Source organism: Propithecus coquereli, unplaced genomic scaffold, assembly GCF_000956105.1.
Source record: "Propithecus coquereli isolate 6110/MARCELLA unplaced genomic scaffold, Pcoq_1.0 Scaffold201, whole genome shotgun sequence".
Lineage (NCBI taxonomy): Eukaryota > Metazoa > Chordata > Mammalia > Primates > Indriidae > Propithecus > Propithecus coquereli.
The window spans coordinates 2,470,995-2,487,130 of NW_012145079.1; the positions used below are offsets into that span (position 1 = coordinate 2,470,995).

Genomic DNA, 16,136 nt, shown 5'->3' on the forward strand with positions numbered 1-16,136 from the left:
AATCATCAGGGAAATGCAAATTAAAACCACAATGAGATATCACTTTTCTCCAGTGAGACTGGCCTTTATCAAAAAGTCCCCAAACAATAAATGTTGGCGTGGATGTGGAGAGATAGGAACACTCATGCACTGTTGGTGGGACTGCAAACTAGTGCAACCTCTGTGGAAAGCAATATAATTCTTTTTTTAAAAAACAGAGACAAGCATAACCCTATAAACAAGTATATTTACTGAAATGCAAAAGATTAGTATCTACATGGTTATTGATGTGGTAGATCAAAGAACAACAGGTTATGAACTTTATATCTAACGGCTGGACTTTGGATTAATTAGTTTAGCTTTCTATGTGACAGTTCCTCTATCTTTACTTTGAAATCCTCTAATAAAGCTTGTAAAAATCAGCATATAAATCAAATGTATATGATCATCATAAATTACATATGAAATATATACATTTAAAATTTTGTTAACATTATTTAAGTATCTATATTTCTTTGCTGGAGCCACTGCAGAACATCCCATTTAGGTGTGAGGTTGCCTGTTGGTACATGTCAGTTATAAGCTCCGTCCCATCCACCCACTCGCCCTTGCCACAGGCGATGAGAGCAAGCTTCTGTTCTTGGAGACGTATTTGATCCTTGATTTAATACTTTTCAGACCAATGGGTACATATCTAATGTCGATACTTCCATTTACATCTAAAGTACTTAAGAATAAAACTGTCCTTTCCTCTTTAATCACTCCATAAAGACTGAGAGTAGAGGAGGATAGTTCAGTATTATGGCTTTTTTCTTTGTTTTCATTTCTTTTGCGCTTCTGTCATTTTGTATCTGCTTTACCTCTGAATGTGCAACCATGTTCGCGTTCATCTGTCTTTAATTCCTTTTTTAAAATATCTGTATCTTTTTGGGGCTCTTTGTGTAAGTTTTCCTTTTCCTCTGCTTCTTCCCCTTTGTTCTCATTTCTCTCTCCCTCCCCCTATCTCTGATTTGAATTTGTCTCCTAAAAATAACTAATGTGGCTAACCACATGTTTACTGGGAACCTACTACATGCAAAGCACTATGTTGCTTTTACTACATTGAAAAAGCTAAAACCTAAGTGTGACTTTTAACATGGTGTGATCCTGATTGCTTTCTGTGATGAAGGTGTGATGTGTGTATGACATACATGTGTGTTCACGTGTGTGAGTACGTGAGAAAGACAGAGTTTGAATCACTGGTCATTTAGAGGGAAAAAAAAAGAAATTTTGAATCCTATGCTTGCTCTAAACTTCATGATCATCTCTTTGGAGATACAGATCCCAAAAGAAAAGGAGGTATGTGCTAGCTGGGACAGTTGTATAATAAAGTGTGGGAAAAGCGTTTTGGATCCAAAGAATTTATTGGGACACATGGTTAAAAGGAGGAGGGAGTCAACTGAAGACGCACACCCGCATGATACTTAAATGTCATTAGATTCCTGTGAGGGTGGTCAGCCTATAATGTCATAACTCTCCGCAATGTTAGATTTGCCAAGAGAAGAAAGCTAATTCATGAAAACATAGGCATTAGAATTCAGTCTTTGAGTCTCAATTTGTAATCTGACCTCTGATTCATGGCCCTCAACTGTACCTTCTTACTACCTTTACTGTAGTAAAAAAGGCCTAGATTTACCTCCTATATAGTATTAAATATGATTTCAGAAAAAAAATACATTCAGCCAAACCGTGGTAATAGAAACGAAGTATTTCAGCTTTAAAGATATTTACATCATGGTAGTTGAAAACTGCAGGACAATCAAGGAGCTGATGTAGGAAACCACTCACCATCTGCAGAGGGAGGATCTGTTTTCCGAGATCTCACTGTGACACTGGAAGACCTGGACAGGTCAGTGCCACTTCTCCACACCCGCACTTCCACGTGGCCGGCGCTCTCATCCACGGAGTACACCACGTCGCCAAAGTAGAAGATGGGTTCTGTTAAGAACAGAACAGAACCATTTCTGTCATTTTTATTTCTTCACATTCAACTCTATTATCATCATATATCTTTAGTGAGATAACATCTCTATAATCTTTAGATTTATATAGTTTTCAAGTTAAAATATTACTGCTTAAAAACAAATAATACATATAGTAAAGTGCCTAATGGAATATTCTCATCTTGAGGCACAAGCGTTAGTTTGCTCCCCATGTCTGGGATTATAAATGGCTTCTAAATGTACCTCTGGAGGCTTAGCTAAAAACATATAATAGAACCAAATGAAACAAAACACATAAGACTGAAATTTTTTACGTTTGGCCCAGTCACTCATTTTATCATTTTCTACCAAGTTTCCACTCTGAAACAGCAGTGCAGCTATTTGCATGATGCCATCTTCCAATCCATTAGATTTGGGTTGAATCCAGTGTATTTGGGTCTGTTATAAACATTAGAGTTAGAACCTATTGGAGTAACTAGACTAAATATGTGTAATTACCAGTCCTGAAGACTTTAGGGAGATCAGGGCCTGGCTGCAGGTTACTTCTAGAGTTTTGGGGATGAGATATAACAGCTGATGTTTCACTGAACAATCTCATACAAAGAGGTTAACATTTATCCTAAACATGTATGAAAAGGATGCAATGTAGATGACTAAACTATGGCACATGCTTCGAAGACATAGTATTTTTCTCCAGTATTGATGATGAATTTGAACTGATATAATCATTGTTTCCTATTTGAGCCTACCTGTGACCAACAATTTACCTTATGCTATAGCTGCCAGAGGTCTGAGGTGTAGTAGTCAGCTGATAAACAAAGAAAACTGAGAGATAATTTGTAAGCTTACTTAAAAAAAAAGAACTTACATATTTTGAAATATATATAGGCTCATAGAAAATTACAAAAATACTGTTTACCCATTGAGCTTATTTTATAAACAATCATTAACAAAGATAAATTAATTGAGTGCACACACACAGGTAAACAGCCCTTGGACTTGAAACATTGTAGTCTTTTGTCTCTGGTCTTACAAGATTCAGAAGGACTAAATCTGAAAGGACATGCAACTCCCATTACTATTCCTTAAAACACAAAGCTGTTAAAGAGATGATGTCATATTTTGGAGCATCCAGTTGAATTCCCGAACACACAAAATCAAACAAAACCCTACAACAGTAGCTCACAAGCCATTTGGAAAGCCAAAGGAGATCCATTTTGTGCACTGCTCAAGCTGAGTACAAATTCTTTATTTTCCTGCCCCAAATAAACCAAAATCTTCATTTCTTCATATGGTAGCCATTATTAAAAAAGCATATAGCTCCCCTGGGTTCTTGAATAATATGAAACCAACCTTGGAAATTTTGTTTGCATATTTTGGTTCGGAGGTGATAAATCTGCCTACAGCACAGTTCACCTCCTTCCCGTCCTTCCAGCTTGGACGGTGCCAGGGCATGTGAGTGTGCATGTACGAACGAAGGCGTTATCTTGCTGACCTCTGTCAAAGCAGCCTCAACCACCAGCCAGTGCATTCCTGACATTTCTCACTCCTAAGCAGGGAGCAAAGGTGAAGACAGAGAACCCAGAAAATGTTTATTCTGACCAGATGGCCAAACCAGGCACATCTGTCTGTCTTTTAAAAGGCTTTTATAATCATGGAGGCTTGATCATCTGCATCCGACAAATGATCTCTCCAAGTCTCCTCACATTCCTGGCAAAGCATATCATCACCCAAATTAGGCTTCTGAGTTACGGGAGGGAGCTGGGAAGTGCAGTGAGGCAGGGCCTCCTATCTAATATTGACACCTCCCACCTTGCCGTCTCCCTGCTCCTCACAGAGGAGCAATAAAAATGGAACAGAATAAAACCACATCAGTAAGTCCAACTGTTAAACACCAAATGAGCTACACATCGGGGACAAAATTGTGTTTTGCAAGTGTGTTTTCAGACTTATTCTGTCAACTATAGAACAAGTGTTTTACTTTATAGCTTAATGTGTAGCCTTTATAAGAAAAAAATGGGAGTCCTATGTATGTGGTACTCTGAAAACTTATATCCCAGTTGTCATTCAGAATGAAGATTAATGATAATAGTGACCACATATGTACACACAAATGTGCTTTATATGTGTATGTGTGTGTTAGAGAGAGAGACAGATTGGGACAGTGTGGCACATGTGACAATGCCATAAATAATAAGAGTTACATGAATTATGCAAACAATATCACCATATTGCCTATTGTATCGTACATTGTTACCTCCAGCAGAAAGGAGAAGGAATGGAAATAGAGTTTTCACACCAAATCCTTCAATTTTGATATAGCAGCTAATAGAAGGAGTTAGAAATGTTAATTAACTGCTTTCCTAAAAGAAAGCTTTTGATTATCAGTAGATTTAAGTTATTTAAACGATTTCTCTCCTTCTCTGTGCTCCACCCAGGATGACTAAAAAACCGGTCCAACAATTTCAATCATTGCAGTTAAAGTTTGAAGCGATTATTATGAGATTAAAACACAATTCAATAGTTTCCATAAGAAATAAAAACCTTGTTGACTACCTACTTTCCTGAGCCATGAATAAAAACAAGTGGCTAGACATCAGCGCCTTTACATCTTTTCAGTGTAGATGAATGAGAACTGAAAAGTGATTATTTTCATTTCAATTTCTCAATATCTTTTCAAAATCTCTAAAATTTGAATATTATTTATAATCATCACCATTGGGACAAAACCTTATGTAATATGAATGAGTTAAAGATCCTTCAAGCAGTGAGTTGAGTTATGGATGTCACTTAAGAAAAACGGCAAGATGTTCCTGGAACATTTTAACGGGTGCTAAGTAAGTAGAAGGAATAAAAGAATAAATGGATGAAGGCTGTCAAGAGTTGAAGCATACCAATGAAAAATCCAGAATAATTGCTTGCCCTTGCAAATTATTATTATCTATGAGTAAAATTTTTTAAATCATCTCACTTGGGTAAACTTTTTTATGGCCCAAGAGCTTTTTTTTAAAAAAAACTAAATAAATCAAAGATCTTTGTAGATTAGTTATGGAAATACCACATTAAACCTTAAAGTAAATTAGGAAAAGCCTATTTAATTCTGTAATTCAGGTCTTCAATACGCACTGTGCCTTGTGCTATGTTTAGGTTCACAAACTTAATGGAGAAAACAGTCGGCGGCTGATACCATTGCCTGGAATGAGAGGATGATCACATAAAGCCCCACATCTTGCAGCCAACACACACTTGATACCATAAAGGAGTCATTCCTCATCACTCCACCACCCGCAGATGACACTCCAGAATGCATGTTTATTCCCTCTGCAGAGGAAAGATAAGTCATATCCAAATTGTCTGGGGGCAGTGCAAGGGAGGTTTTGAATTAGCCTACTGAAAGAGTGTGAAATTCTTCTTGTTTTTTTTGACACAGAGTCTCTCTCTGTTGCCGGGGCTAGAGTGCAGAGGCATCAGCCTAGCTCACAGCAACTTCAAACTCCTGGGCTCAACCGATCCTCCTGCCTTAGCCTCCCGAGTAGCTGGGGCTACAGGCACGTACCATCACACCCAGCTGTTTTTTCCTATTTTTTAGTGGCCCAGCTAATTTTTTTTTTCTATTTTTTAGTAGAGACGGGGTCCCGCTCTTGCTCAGGCTGGCCTCAAACTCCTGACCTCAAGTGATCCTCCCACCTCGGCCTCCCAGAGTGCTAGGATTACAGGTGTGAGGCACTGTGCCCAAGAGTATGAAATTCTTAAGAGAATGCAAACTCTACTCTCTATCCTATGTGGTCTTACGCTTTTCAATAAAGAGCACAGATCAAGGCATTGACCACCAATGAGTGTATTATAGCTCATTAAACATCCATGTGCTTCTCAACCTTGGGGAGACTTTCACTACATACAGCACAGATACGATCACACTTGTTTCCTGCAAATGCAAGAGAAGAGGAGGCTTGGCAAGCTAACAGCACACACACCTGCAATGAAGACAAAGGGAAAATAATTTAAGTTTTTTTCCCAGAGGGAAAAAGTGAACTTTTTTGGGGGGGGGGCGGTGTCTAGATGCATGTTTACAATTACACTGTGTCTCAGGAGATGAAAGGCAGAGGTGCCAGCAGTAATTACTATCTGGAGCCAGACCTTATTTACTCGTGTGTGCGTGGACTGTCAGTCAAGGAGGCTTTTAACTAACATGTTTGCTTAAAACTGAATGAAGTAAAGCATAAAAATGCTGTCTTTTGGTTAAGTGTTGAGAATAATACAAAGCAACCTCCTCAAACTGTTTCCACCTCAGATCTCTCTTCTGAGCTCTGGACCTTGAAAACTCACTGCCTACTCAATCTACTTCCCATGGGCACCTCAAGGCAAACTTCTCCAGAACAGGGTCAAGAGGGTCACCTCCACTCCCCGAAAACCAATCTCATCATGGTAATGAATCCCTTTGCCTAAAACTATTCATTGTTTCTCACTGCTTTTAGGGATTGTTCACAAACTCCTTAACATGGTTTATAAGACACTGAAACATCTGGTCTTTGTTTCCTTTTCAACCTCATGTTAGCCCCTTTTCTACATCACCATCTAGTATCTTGAATATTTTTTATGTGCCACTCCCAGCCTTCGCTATGCCACTGCCGCTGCTTGGAACCCTCCTCCCTCCTTCCCATTTGGATAACTGCTGCCCTGCTCATCTTTCAGGCTTCTGTTGAGAACTCATTTCTGTGGAAAACGCCCTGCCTTCCCCATCAGAGCCCTCACTCACCTTGTCCTGACACTGCAAGTGTGTGTCCCACTGTCTCTGAGCTCTCCCAGGGGAGGAATCAAGCTTCCTCCATTCACTGATGTTTCCCCAACACTTAGCTTAATCAATGCAATAGATGCTCAGTCAGTATTTCTAGAATGAATTAACATCAAGCAAAGCAGAATTATTTATTTGCTACAGCAAATGTCTGTCTTCATGGCAGGTGAGTTAGAAGAGAACACTGCATCGGGCAGTGGCAGTTAACAAGCCCCACATAGAGGAGCAAGTGGCTGTCTTTGCAATAAAATGGCTCATAAGGCTGCCCTTTGGGTCTGGAAGAAGTCCACCAGGGAAAGGGAACTCAAAGAGAAGGGGATTTTCTCCCCTTTTCTTTTTAAATACTTTGCCTCCAGTGGCTTCCAAGTTCAATGTGCATTAGAATTACCCCAGGAGACTTAAAAATCCAGGTCCTGGGGCATCATCTCCAGTTAATGGAATCAGAATCTCCAACAGGTGACTGCAGGCACCAGTGTTTATCTGTTTGTTAATAGGTTTTATATTTTTGAGCAGTTGTAGGTTCACAGCAAAACTGAGCAGAAGATACAGAGATTTGCACCTGCCCTTTGCCTCCACACAAGTGCAGCACTAGTGTTTCTAAAAACCTTGACAGGCAGCCAACTTGGACTCAGCAATCTGCATGTTGTTTTAACTCATTTCAGTGTCTTTGGCAATGGTAACTTAATTGTTAGATATCACATTAGTCATTTTAAATTCAATATTTTATTTCATCCTTACAAGCATCCCCTGAGGTATGTACTATATTAATCCTGTTTTCACAGATAAGGAAATCAAGGATTAGGGAGATTAAAAGATTTGCCTAAAGTTGTACTGTATATCAGGCAAATGATGGAGCAAGGATTCATCTCTAGATAAAGTCTGAGCCCTCAATGGCTACTAAGGCAAGAAAGGAGTCTATATAAATATAAAAGGTTTTCATAAGATTCTAAACGGCAAGACGTTTACCCAGCAATTCAATATATGGGGATTTATCACATATAAATGCTAATGTAAGTGTATACAGACACATGCAAAAGAATGTTTATTGTACTTCGTTCATTTGCTTTAGGGTGCAATTGGAAACAAGCCCATAATCCAATCATGAGGGAATTGGTTAAATTATAGTTCTTTCATAAAATGGACTACCAGGCTATGAAACAGATATATACATTTTTCCCCCCAGGTAAAAGAAAAAAAAAAAAAAAAAACTAATTGGGATATTGATGCTAAAGATGGCTCTGTGATTCTGTATCTTGCCTTTTCCACTTGCCTTCATCAGCAGCAACGACAGATTAAAAATTAAAGGTAATCTGTCATTTCTTTTGATATCTTTGAAGATGTTTCCCTTTATCATTAATATACTTGATAAGGAAAGAGAGGACTATGCTCAAAACAAGATACACATTTCTGTGGAGTGCAAATGAAACAGTCCATCCTAGTGGTGAGTGGAGCCAGAGTGTGTGGTTCTGCAGGTCTCTAAGTCTGGAGACAGGCAGTGATTCAATGCTTGAGGGAGTCGTAGGAAACAAAACTAAAACACAATTCAAGAGTATGGGCAAAACATAGATTTTTCAGGCATCAAAGATGAAGAGGTCTCATCCACCTACAGAGGCACACTGAAAAACTATTAAAAGTACAACCAAAGTAAATTCAAAGGACTGTGAATGCAAGAAACTCTGTTGAGCAAAGAAATCTACTGATATTGAAATATGCCAGCAAACCCAAGTAACCACCAACTAAAAGCACAAATAACAATTATAATTGACATTTTTCAATTTAATGCTGAAACTAAACATTGAGACAATAGTAAGGTTGTAAATGCAGAAGTTCAGTGAGTAGCTAAACTATTTTAACTTGTCTTATTCAAGAGGGCAAACTTTCTTAGATGGACAGTTAAGTATCTTTGTTAAAATTACAAGGGTTGCCATCAAAAGGACAGAAATCAGCAGAGAATAAAAATAACAAAGAATAACTTTCACAACATAATAAGCTGGGAAGGAGAAAGAAAAAAAAAAAAAGAAAAAGTCCATATGCATTAAACCAAATAAAAAGCCCAAAGGTATCCATAATTAGAATAAATTTAAATGAATTAAGTTTTCCTATTTGAAACAGTTCACTAGGTTGGATTAAAAAACAAAGCTACATGCCATTTATGAAAGAGCTGTAAATTAAAACTACAGAAAAATGTGGAAAATATAAAAAGCATATATTAGATCGAGAGAAACAAAAGTAAGTGATGCAGCAGTATTAAATGCCTAAATATAATTTAAAGCAAAAGCATTAATAAAGAGGGATTCTACATAATACAAAAAGACAGTCTACCAAAATTGTATGATAATCTTAAATTGGTATTGAAATACATAAAGCCAAAATAGACATAAAGCATTAATTAATCTACAACTATAGTGAGTAATTTTATGGCACAACTTTTAGAAATTGATAAAGGAGGCAGAATGATTTAGTAAAACTATTAAGAAATTACAACATAAGCTTTGTCTAATGTATGTATGTATGTTCCTACCCCAAACAAAAGATTAGTATTCAAATAAAAACTTCCATAAAGTAATAACAAAAAGTCTAACAGCAAATGGGAAAATAGGAAAATTATATAACTGTGCAAGTCTGAGAAGAGAAACTTGTATTGTTAGATGTAAATAAGTTGATTAGTACTCAGGGAAATGAAAATTAAAACACCAATGAGATTCTATTTAATACTCATAAGATTGGAAAGACCTAAATAGTGCAATAATTTAGGGAAAACAGACATTTTCAGAATCTGCTGGTGTGAATGTAAATTGATTCAATTACTTTGGAGAGATTTTGCAACATCTGGTAAAAGTGAAGTTGTATATCCAACACAACCCAGCTATTTTACCTTTAGGTATACACCCTATAGAAGTTCTGCATATATATATATATATATATATATATGTATATACAAAAACATTTGCAAGTATGTTTAATGAAACATTATGGATACTTACAAAACTAGGGGAAAATCCAATGTCCATCAGTAGGGCAATAGATAATGAAAACTCATCTAAAGGCATCAAAATTACTAGATCTTCAAAATACAATGCTGATTTTTTAAAAAAGCTAGTTGAAATAGATACATAACCATTTTATAGATGTTGCTGCTCTTGGTGACTATGTCAGCTGAAAGCTACACGTAGAGACTAACAACATTTTATGTGTAGTGTTTGATACCTTTAGAAGATCTGAAGCAACTATGAAAAACAGGAACTTCGTTAATTTTACACAGAGCATATATTATGCTGTATTACTTTTGCACTTTCCTGTAATTAATTTTTTTAAACACGGTAGTTTTAGAATGGTATGCATAAAATAATTCCATTTTATTAAATTGTACGTATATACTATTGATGCATGGAAAAATAAGTAAGACTATGTCAAGCTGCTAAGTAGTTACTCCTAGGGATGGAATTATAAATAAATTTCACCTCCTTTGCTGTACTGTTCTTACATACTTTCATTTATTATACATTTAACTTTATTTTTCAAGTAGCATCTATTACTTTTGCAAATAGGAAAAACAAAGAAAAAAAACCCCAGTAAACTGCCTCCTGTTATTAACAGTGACATCTTTTTTGAAAAATTAGTTTTAGATGATTTTGACTAGGCCTTTCCCCACTTTCCTTTCAAGAAATACTTTAAATTTATAAACATATTTTCTTAAGAATGACCTTATATCTAGTCTTTAAAAAGCATTTTCAAAGTTCTTGTTGAAAAATTAAAGTGCAAATGTATATAAAAAGGGAAAGTTTGAAATTATATATCATTTTAAAGGCATGTTTTGACATTTCTTTTTCTTGCCAGCTATAATTTTCTCAGTGAGAATAAAGAAAAGTCAGTACATATCTAGAATACCGATAATTTAAGACCTGAACCTTCCCAAGATTTCAGTTGAAAATACATAGTGAGCCTTTCTCCAAAGAGATAATGTTATCAGAGATTAAACTGTCAATCTAGTTTTCACTCTAAACACTCTGCTCTTGCCTTTTCCAGGGTCAACATAAGTTTAAAATAAAATTTAAATATCACAGTCACCAAAATTTCCCAACATCCAGTGGCATCCAAAATTTTCGTGAGTATTCTTTATTCAACAAATATGATTGAGTTCCCTGCCTTCTAGGAGAGTGTTTTTAAAAACTTTATACATTTTTCCTATCCTATATGTTACCATACCCCATACATGAGGGAGGGGAAGGAAAAACTAGACATGACCTACTAATTGATTTCGCAACTCAATGGGATGCAATTTATGATTTCTTAAACATGATTCTTTATGGTAAGGTTTCCTAAAGATGGTCATAGGTCTGTATTGCAAGTTCCTGAGGAGTTTTAAAATGCAGATTTCCAGGACCCCATCTCAAATCAGCAAAATGGAAGTTTCTAGGAGTCGAAGATTTTATACTGTCTCAGGTGAATGTATGCATATTGGAGTCTGAGAATCAGTTGCTGTCCTCCTGCAGCTAGTCTGGGAGGGTGCAGGGCACACAGCGATTGCACCAGGTGACAGGTGCTGCAGTGCAGAAGCTCCCAAGGTGGAGGGCTGGCACAGGGTAGCCACTCAGAAAACAAAAAATGTGAGTTGGATTTCGCAGACTGCACAGGGTTTGGCAGCAGCAAAGGGGAAGAGCATCTCAGGTGAAGGACCAAAAATACAGGGTTGAGTGTTAAAGGAGTGAACACACCTAGGTTGGGAAATGGTGTGGCTGGAGTATAGGGAACTTGGGAAAGGGCAAAAGGCCAGGGAGGAAGTTAAGGTGAGAGCCAGGCTGTGCAAGTTTTTGGATGCCATGCTAAGAGCTACAGAAAAGAGGAGTCATTGCTCATTTTTATGCTAGAAGCGACAAGATCAGAAATTGGTATGCAAAAAAAGAATTCTAGCAGCCTGGTGGACTGATTGAAGCAGGGTTAGACCAGAAGCTGGGGACCCCTAAGAGAAAAGTGCAATCCAGGGGAGCAGATAGTGAAGTCTTGAGCTAGGGCAGTGGGGATGGGAAGGTCGAGAATTTGGATTCTAGAAGAGCTTCGGAAATAGAGTGACAAAGCTGTGGGATCTGTCACACATGGAGGATGATAATAAGGTGGATGATTGGGTGATGTCCAGCTTGGTCACCTGGGCAGCTTTTTAATTGAGAAGGACTTTCATATGGTCATTCATCACTGTGTCATTGCCAACTGATTTCTCTGACACAGTCATTCTCCTGACCTTCATTTCCTGTCTTTCCCAGCACTCTTGTATGACATATTTCTTTAAAATTATCTGGGTAAAAATATCTATATATCAATATGTTTTATTCATACCTGCAGGTCCCTTTTTTAGGCCAGATTAAAATTCCCAGTTATTCTTTGTAGTTAATATAGATGAGACCATCCTCTAGATTTTCACAGAGATAATGTATGTAATTAACTTAAAGTTATGAGTACGATTATTTGGGAAGACTAGTAAGAAGATGTATTTAGTCAACATAATATCTATTTTAAAAGACAGAAACAAAGACAATAATTGCAGAGAAATAACTTTTGACAGTGAATCACTCATGGAAATTAGCCGAATTATTTGATGTGGGTAAAATAAATTTCTTTCCAAACCTGCGTATTCCATTTCTATCTTTCAGTTTCCATTCACCACTGACAAATTTGTTTAATCAAATAAAAAAAATTATAGAGGAATGAACTTTATACTCAATAAATGAAATTAACACATTGAAATTGAAACTAAAAAGAAAAGGAACAATGAATACATTTCACTAATCCCTCCATTCCTATACTATATTACATAGTGCACTAGACTAAAAATGACATAGCAGACTCCCAGATGTTGTTTTATGTACCATAGTGCTCATATTTTCCCCTCGTGTTAATAATAAATATTTGCCTTTTGGTAAAATAAAAAATGAGGAATAATAATAAATGGTTGAGTTACCCGTAAGTTAATAAAAAAATCTGATATATCTACTTTCAAAGTCCTGTTAAGAGGAAGCTTAGAAAGGGTTATTTTGCCATCATAAGTTGGAATGGGCCTCATTTCTGGATAAGGCCCATATAATCAGATGATGTCTAACTAAGGGATATAATATGCATCTGTTAAAAATTTTTACTATTGACAGCCAGAAATTATAGGCTATGTCACAGTGAATTCCACTACAGATCTCTTTTCACAATTAAATAACTTTGCTTTGTAAGATTGCCTGGGTTTGATGGAACACTCACTGAACCACTTTCTAGCAATATGGCCTTGGGTAAGTTACCTAACATGTCTGTGTCTCACTCTTCATCTGTAAAATTAGGGTAATGACAGGACCTGCCTTGTGGATTTGTCGTAGGGACTGAATGAGAGAATTTATGTAAAATGCTTAGAGCAGTGCTTGGCATGTCACGGGCTCTCGGTAAGTGTTAATCATTATTGTCATTCCATAATGCAGATACTTCTAATTGTATTACACATTTTGATTCATCTGAAACTGAATGGAATGATAGAGACTAGGCAAATAAACGATGTCTTGCATGTGTGAAAAAGGATACTTACTACATGTGTGTAATTAGAAAAAAAGATCTGAAAACAACCTAAATGCCCATCAGTAGGGGATTGTTAAATATGTTATAGCCACAATGTGGAGTATGATGTAGCCGTTAAATGAATGAGCCAGGTTTATATGTATTGACATGAAAAGCTTTTCATAATATATTCCTATATGAAATAATGTATCATGATATACATATGATCATGTAATAATAACCAACATTTATTGAGTACTTTCAGTGTGCCCTAACTGTTGTAAACACTTTATATATATTTCCGTCTCTCTCTATATCTATCCACTTACTCTTCTTTTTTTTTTTTTTTGAGACAGAGTCTCACTCTGTTGCTGGAGTAGAGTGCCGTGGTGTCAGCCTAGCTCACAGCAACCTCAAACTCCTGGGCTCGAGCAATCCTACTGCCTCAGCCTCCCGAGTAGCTGGGACTACAGACATGCGCCACCATGCCCAGCTAATTTTTTTTTATTCTATATAGATTTTTAGTTGTCCAAATAATTTCTTTCTATTTTTGGTAGAGACGGGGTCTCGCTCTTGCTCAGGCTGGTCTCAAACTCCTGACCTTGAGCAATCCACCCACTTCGGCCTCCCAGAGTGCTAGGATTACAGGCGTGAGCCACCGCGCCCAGCCCACTTACTCTTCTTAAGAACACTTTGAGGTAGGTACTATGATCATTTCTATGTTACAGATGAGGAAACTGATATCCAGAGTTCAAGATCAATAGCCAATTGTGAAATCGACGTCAGTCTGCCTTTAGAATATGTTGCCACTCTACCAATAATTATGTCTAATCAAAATGAAAACAAAAAGTGCACATGTAACTGTACGTATGGAGAGACCTCAAGGGAGAGGTGTGGTTCTGGTGGTGGAGATGACTAGACCATTGCCATTTAGTTGGTGCACTTCTGTTTAATACTTGTGCAATAATTTTGTAATAAAAAATATAATTATTAAACAAAGATTAAACTGCATAATCTATCTCCTTTAAACATAATCTCAAAATACTAGACTTAAGAAAAAAATATTATAGAGCAGAAAGTCTCTCCTTGCCCAAGATCTTTAAAACATTTTTTATTCTTAACAGGTTCTGGCATTTTTATCGACTTGCTACTTGTGAATAATTATGTTCTCTAGGGAACTGAGTAGTTACTGCACTTTTGAAAAAATCATTATCTAAGAGTGTCAAGGTCCTGAAAAGTTTGTGTCTTCCCATTCTTACATATAACCTACTTTCCGTTGACAGCTGTAAAGCACGTCCTGTCTTCTCATACTCCTTACCTTGCACTTTTTATGCTATGTTCCAGTGACCTAAACACACATCCATCTTTGAGCTCCCCAAAGGCAGGAATCATGTATTGTTCATCTATAAACTCTGATGAGAAGCATGGAGGTTGGTGTATGGGAGGACATCAAAAACATACAGAGGCATAAGCTAAGACCGATAACTTATTCCAAAGTTTCCAATCAAAAGTAATCATTTTGGCTGTAAAGCTCATCTTGTATGTGAAGACACACCAATTAACATCATAGTTAATGTGATATTAATAATATAATATAACAGCTACATTTACTGAGTGTCTGCCTCTGCAAGCCACATCAGAATCTCTAGCGTCTTCGTTATATTGTCTTCAGTGCTGCCCATGACCATCTTATAAGATGACTATTTTTATGTGCTGTTTACAAACAAACTTAAGTTGAGACTCAGAGAGGTTAAATAACTTGCTCAAGGTCACACAGCTACTATGTAGTAGAAGCAGGATTCAAACATAAGATACTAAATACTGCAAGATCTGTATTTTTTTTTTTTAAGAAGTACCTTGAAAATGGTTACGTATCTGGACACAAACATTCTTAGATGTTTAGATTTTTAGAATATTTTCTTTAAAGATGTGTAATGAGAATCTGCTTGAGGGAAAAGGGAGGAACATGATATATTATGTATGAGAAAATTAGAATATGTTGTATAGATCGGTACTCCTAAATTGTGAAGATAAATTTCTTAATTAAAAAAATAAGGTGACACCATCATTGGAAGAAGAAAAGAAAATGAGATATTAATTTATGCTTAAACTTTCCATAACTTTAAAATTGTCACTGTTTCAAAAATCACCAATCAGAGGTTATATATATGCATTTTTATTCCTGCTGACTAAATTTTATAAGTAAGATTTTGAAATCAGCAGAGATTTTGACATGAGGGTGATATATTTGGGAATCCCAACAGCTGAAGGCAGTAAGACTACAATATGATGTTAAAACAATCTGTGTGAGGTCTCAGGAATAAAGGCATGTGGCTGACACTTGAAAAATAAATAATCTTGGCCACAGACTGCTTAACACTTGACACTTGAAACATGCCTGCAAGGGGCCAAGGAAGAGATTCCAGAATAAACAGCTAAAGCTACTCCATTTCAGGCTGAAAGGAATGTGCTCCTTTATTGTGGGAATCCTTCTTCCTTGGTTAGTTACTCTGTGTGCTTCCTAGTTTGGGGAAAACAAATCACTGTCCTACAGGCCACGGGTGCTAGTCCTCTCTCAGTCACTTATGAAATGCCTGACATTGGAGAAGTCAACCTCCTTGGCAATATCCACCTGGGCCTACGAGAAGTCAGATCCCTAAGCTTTTGCGTCCCTGCACATTCTTCTTGCCCTTCTCAGAGGTTTGTGTTTTTCTTCTTGATGTGATACTAGTTGGCAGCGATTTCTCTCTTTCAACATTCATGCGATCCATTCATGATTATTTTCTGCATTCTTTACTGGAAGGGAAATCGGTGCTTCCTCTCAAGGAAAAACAGGAGTTAGAAAACTATTCTTGTCT

At 36.9% G+C, this 16,136-nt stretch overlaps 1 protein-coding gene across 1 annotated transcript in view; it reads right to left on the reverse strand.

Annotated features, from left to right (window-relative positions):
- Positions 1-16,136, reverse strand: part of FREM2 (FRAS1 related extracellular matrix protein 2) — a 178,703-nt gene that overhangs the window by 54,066 nt on the left and 108,501 nt on the right. The window contains exon 7 of the mRNA XM_012643819.1: positions 1,807-1,956. Within this exon, the coding sequence (XP_012499273.1) occupies positions 1,807-1,956 (150 nt within the window). The remainder of the gene's footprint in view (positions 1-1,806; positions 1,957-16,136) is intronic.